This window comes from Staurois parvus, unplaced genomic scaffold, assembly GCF_062004578.1.
Source record: "Staurois parvus isolate SC_StPar_1 unplaced genomic scaffold, SC_StPar_1.0 ptg000511l, whole genome shotgun sequence".
NCBI classification, from domain to species: domain Eukaryota; kingdom Metazoa; phylum Chordata; class Amphibia; order Anura; family Ranidae; genus Staurois; species Staurois parvus.
The window spans coordinates 64,939-70,745 of record NW_028318307.1 but is presented as its reverse complement, the minus strand read 5'-3'; the positions used below and the strand labels follow the sequence as shown (position 1 = coordinate 70,745).

At 47.6% G+C, this 5,807-nt stretch overlaps 1 protein-coding gene across 1 annotated transcript; it reads left to right on the top strand.

The window, feature by feature from the left end:
- Nucleotides 1-875: 875 nt before the first annotated feature.
- On the top strand, nucleotides 876-1,589 carry LOC149451890 (EPM2A-interacting protein 1-like). The gene has a single exon (XM_089690014.1). The coding sequence runs from the start codon at nucleotides 876-878 to the stop codon at nucleotides 1,587-1,589; it is 714 nt and encodes a 237-aa protein (XP_089546140.1).
- Nucleotides 1,590-5,807: the final 4,218 nt, after the last annotated feature.

Genomic DNA, 5,807 nt, shown 5'->3' with positions numbered 1-5,807 from the left:
GATAGCAAAATATTTTTTTACGGAAGTCCGATCAATGGCTGTATGTCTCATATGTCAGGAAACTGTTGCGGTTTTTAAAGAATATAATATCAGCCGTCATTTTGCCACGAAGCATGCTAACTATGCTAGCAATCAGTCGCCCCAAGAACGGGGGTCTACAGCTCGGAGGTTGATGGCTAAATTACAGGCTCAGCAAAATTTATTTCACAGACAAACTGCGATTCAAGAGTCAACTATCAAAGCAAGTTTTATGCTCTCATTCAAATTAGCACAAGCTAGTAAACCCCTCAGAGTCCTTTAAATTATATTCGCTAGCACTGGACGAAAGTACAGACATAAAAGATACAGCTCAGCTCTTAATTTTTATCCGAGGGATTAGCGACAGTTTTGAAATAACAGAAGAGTTTTTGGCCATGGAGCCACTTAAAGGAAAAACACGTGGAGAAGATTTGTATGACCGGGTGTCTGCTGTCATCAAGAGTATGAAGTTACCTTGGAGTAAACTTGCTAATGTCACTACGGATGGATCTCCAAATTTAACTGGAAAAAATGTGGGATTGCTGAAAAGAATTCAGGATAAAGTGAAAGAGGAAAACCCTGAGCAAGAAGTTATTTTTCTCCACTGCATCATACACCAAGAATCTTTGTGTAAATCTGTATTACAGCTTAGTCATGTTGTGAATCCAGTTATAAAGCTTGTTAACTGCATACGAGCAAAGGGACTTCAGCACCGTCAGTTCATTGCATTTCTGGAGGAAACCAACGCAGACCACCAAGACTTGCTTTACCACTCTCGTGTCCGCTGGTTGAGTTTGGGCAAAGTGTTTAAATGAGTGTGGGATCTTAAAGAAGCGATTGATACATTTTTGGAGTTAATGGGGAAGTCTGATGATTTTCCAGAGCTGAGCAACAAGAATTGGCTGTGTGACTTTGCGTTTGCTGTTGACATTTTTTCTCACATGAATGAGCTTAACGTCAAGCTACAGGGAAAAGACCTGTATGTGCACAACATGTATAATAATGTAAATGCCTTCAAAGCCAAGTTGACTTTTTTTTCTAGGCAAATTTCAAAGAAAAACTTCTCTCATTTTCCCACACTAGCCACACAGGAAAAGGCCATCCAAAATGTGAATAAATATAGCAAATCACTGAATAACCTGCATGAAGAATTCTGTCGTCGGTTTTCAGATTTTGAAAAAATTGAAAAGTCACTTCAGCTGGTGGCCTGTCCCTTGTCACAAAACCCAGAAACAGCGCCACAAGAAGTGCAATTGGAACTAATCGATCTTCAATCTGATGCAATCTTAAAGGAGAACTTCCACTCTCTTCCACTAAAAGAGTTCTATGCCTCACTTAAAGATGACTGTTTTCCAAACCTCCGGGGGATGGCACAGAAGATTCTGACCTTGTTTGGCTCGACCTACGTGTGTGAGCAGTCGTTCAGCGTCATGAACATCAATAAATCCCATCACAGATCCCAGTTAACTGACCAACACCTCAGATCTATTCTGCGAATTGCAACAACAAAACTAACTCCTGACTTTGATGCCTTAACAAAAAAGGGAGACCAACAACACTGTTCCCACTAAAATTAAAGGCACTATTTTATGAAAGAAATACATTGCATAAAGGTTTTGTAAAATAACTCTTTTTATGCTTTTCTACCTTAAACTAATCTAAACATTTAATGTTACAAATTTTAATTTAATTTATATTAATTCACACATACACATCATTCATCTACTCTTGGTCCGGCCCCCGGGTCCTATATATGAACCCATTGCGGCCCTCAAGTCAAAAAGTTTGCCCACCCCTGGTTTAGAGTATAAGGCAGAGCATCTCCAGTTATGTTCAACAGTTCAAAAAACTGAGTTCTTGCAAGAGATCTGTTACTCTGATCATCCAGAATAGTATACAGTCTTATGGCCTGTTCAGGTTGACGTTTGGGGTATACACGGACAAAGCATATCTTTGCACAAGATTTGTGACAGAATCCTTCTCCACAGACCTCTGTACATGTACATGTACAGAACACTGGGGTGGTAGGTGCTGCTTGGTCTGGGCAAGATCAAATAAGTACAACTATATATATATATATATATATATATATATATATATATATATTATAGCTATGGAGTGCCTCCCCCTCAAGGGAAACCCTCCATATAAAGTCTTCCTTGCACCTGGCAGGAAAGACAGCCGTCCTGGAGTACCTGCAGACAGTGGAAAAGACGACAATAGAGTGCATAACATAGCCCTAACTCTGGCTAGCTATCTAGGCAAGGCATTTCAACATCACTTGGGATGGAGCCCCTCCTAAACAGATAACAAAGACTAAGTGGTTTCTTAGGACACTTCCAGGCCAGCCTGTCTGGAGGTGTCTTGGAAATTCGCTTTCAACGAATTTCTCCTTACCGTGAGTACCTGCAGTTGGATGCGCAGCAATCCCCCATAAAGCTGTGCGAACTTCGCTTACCGCGACTGCAGCTTAACTCCACGATTCCTGCGCCTCCAACTGGTGTGCAAAGGTTTAGCTCTTTTGAGATGTGGGGAAAATGGAGCTCCCGTGATCCAGGAATCATCAGACGATACTCCCAGGTTGGAGTTTGAATCCACTCTGTCTGGCTCTAACCCCAGACTTCTGTTTTATTCTCTTGCAAAAACACACGCCCCCCCAGAACGGGGGTCAGGTCAATCCCCTCCCACAGAACAATGTATAGGGAGTGTCCATACACGAGAATGTCCATCCTGCTCGGAGTGTAACGTTCCCTCTTACCTATACTGAAAACCAGTTAAACCAGTCCTCCCCCCCCCCTCCGGTAAGCTCTCTTTGGAGAGCAAGTTTCCCATCATTTACATGCTATCAGTTCCTAGCAGTATGTTCATTGTCTGTACAAGCATCCCCTAGATCAGTGGTTCTCAACCTTTCTAACGCCGCGACCCCTTAATACAGTTCCTCATGTTGTGGTGACCCCCAACCATAAAATTATTTTCGTTGCTACTTCAGAACTGTAATTTTGCAGTGGGAGGAATAGCGCCCCATCATTGGTATCAGTGGGAGGACTAGCGCCCCATCATTGGTGTCAGTGGGAGGAATAGTGCCCCATCATTGGTGTCAGTGGGAGGAATAGTACCCCATCATTGGTATCAGTGGGAGGAATAGCGCCCCATCATTGGTATCAGTGGGAGGACTAGCGCCCCATCATTGGTATCAGTGGGAGGAATAGTGTCCCATCGTTGGTATCAGTGGGAGGAATAGTGCCCCATCACTGATGTCAGTGGGAGGAATAGTGTCCCATCGTTGGTATCAGTGGGAGGAATAGTGTCCCATCGTTGGTATCAGTGGGAGGAATAGTGCCCCATCACTGATGTCAGTGGGAGGAATAGTGTCCCATCGTTGGTATCAGTGGGAGGAATAGTGTCCCGCCATTGGTGTCAGTGGGAGGAATAGTGCCCCATCACTGATGTCAGTGGGAGGAATAGTGCCCCATCATTGGTGTCAGTGGGAGGAATAGTGCCCCATCATTGGTGTCAGTGGGAGGAATAGTGCCCCATCATTGGTATCAGTGAGGGGAATAGTGCCCATCATTGGTGTCAGTGGGAGGAATAGTGCCCCATCATTGGTGTCAGTGGGAGGAATAGTACCCCATCATTGGTATCAGTGGGAGGAATAGCGCCCCATCATTGGTATCAGTGGGAGGACTAGCGCCCCATCATTGGTATCAGTGGGAGGAATAGTGTCCCATCGTTGGTATCAGTGGGAGGAATAGTGCCCCATCACTGATGTCAGTGGGAGGAATAGTGTCCCATCGTTGGTATCAGTGGGAGGAATAGTGTCCCATCGTTGGTATCAGTGGGAGGAATAGTGTCCCGCCATTGGTGTCAGTGGGAGGAATAGTGCCCCATCACTGATGTCAGTGGGAGGAATAGTGCCCCATCACTGGTGTCAGTGGGAGGAATAGTGCCCCATCATTGGTGTCAGTGGGAGGAATAGTGCCCCATCATTGGTATCAGTGAGGGGAATAGTGCCCATCATTGGTGTCAGTGGGAGGAATAGTGCCCCATCATTGGTATCAGTGAGGGGAATAGTGCCCATCATTGGTGTCAGTGGGAGGAATAGTGCCCCATCATTGGTATCAGTGGGAGGAATAGCGCCCCATCATTGGTATCAGTGGGAGGAATAGCGCCCCATCACTGATGTCAGTGGGAGAAATAGCGCCCCATCACTGGTGTCAGTGGGAGGAATAGCGCTCCATCATTGGTGTCAGTGGGAGGAATAGTGCCCCATCATTGGTATCAGTGGGAGGAATAGCGCCCCATCGTTGGTGTCAGTGGGGGGAGGAATAGCGCCCCATCGTTGGTGTCAGTGGGGGGAGGAATAGCGCCCCATCGTTGGTGTCAGTGGGGGGAGGAATAGTGCCCCATCGTTGGTGTCAGTGGGGGGAGGAATAGTGCCCCATCGTTGGTGTCAGTGGGGGGAGGAATAGTGCCCCATCGTTGGTGTCAGTGGGGGGAGGAATAGTGCCCCATCGTTGGTGTCAGTGGGGGGAGGAATAGTGCCCCATCGTTGGTGTCAGTGGGGGGAGGAATAGTGCCCCATCGTTGGTGTCAGTGGGGGGAGGAATAGTGCCCCATCGTTGGTGTCAGTGGGGGGAGGAATAGTGCCCCATCGTTGGTGTCAGTGGGGGGAGGAATAGTGCCCCATCGTTGGTGTCAGTGGGGGGAGGAATAGTGCCCCATCGTTGGTATTAGTGACACAAATGATGGGGCACTATTCCTCCCACTGACACCAATGATACTTACCTTGCTGACCCCTGCTCCAGCCTGGGCTTGCTCTCTCCCTCTCCCATCTACAGCCTGCAGAAGCAAAATTTCCACTTACCTGTCAGCTGTCTTCCTTCTCTGGCCGCTCTCCTCTTCACTCGGTCCTGCAGCTCCCTCGATCTTCTTCGATCTGCGCGCTCTGCCGCTCGGCTCCTCCTCTCCAAGCTCCACCTCCTCGCCGGTGATTGGCCGCCTGTGTGCCTCTCCTGAGCTACAGTTCCGGTGGCCAATCAGCGGCGAGGAGGCGGAGCTGTTGAGTGATCCCGGAGGTGTCGCCAGGTTACAGGGGCAGCATATCATCCCGCCCACAGATCGCGAGACAGAGCAGCGGTGTCTCGGTTCCTAAGACCATCGGAAATATGTTTTCCGATGGTCTTAGGCGACCCCTGGGAAATGGTCGTTCGACCCCCAAAGGGGTCGCGACCCCCAGGTTGAGAACCGCTGCCCTAGATTAAACAGTGCCAGTCTGTATCTGAATGGGCCCGATATGATCTTTATTAAAACACATCCATCCAGATACAGTTCAGGTCGGTAGCAGCTTGTAGAGATATACATGAGCCTACACGCGGAGTTTGCACTGCCCGGCGCCTGGCCATACGAAGTCCATGTGGTACTATGCTGCTGATATGTGGATACAAGCCCGCGGCCTACCGCCGGCGGCATTCGCATCGAATGCCGTGGTGGCATACACGCCAGTCTATAAGCGTAGATCTGCCATCTCATCCATTACCGAGCTGAGTACTGTAATATATACATTGTAAATGCGCATGGCCTAATTGCAGCCTTCAGAGCTTTAATTAAGCCACACGAGAGACATATGAATAACACTAATATATGACACATTTAAAGTTCAACCTGTAATAGAAAATTTCCATGACAGAGGTAGCAAAAGATGAAGCCCGGATTGGTCCGTATGAAAAACACAGGCAAGACCCAACTGTGGTGGGAGTCCTCTTTAAAAGCAATGCTTGGGGCTGGGCAGT

Excerpts from the sequence above, each read along its gene's own strand:
- LOC149451890 (XM_089690014.1), top strand. The coding sequence starts at position 876 with ATGGGGAAGTCTGATGATTTTCCAGAGCTGAGCAACAAGAATTGGCTG.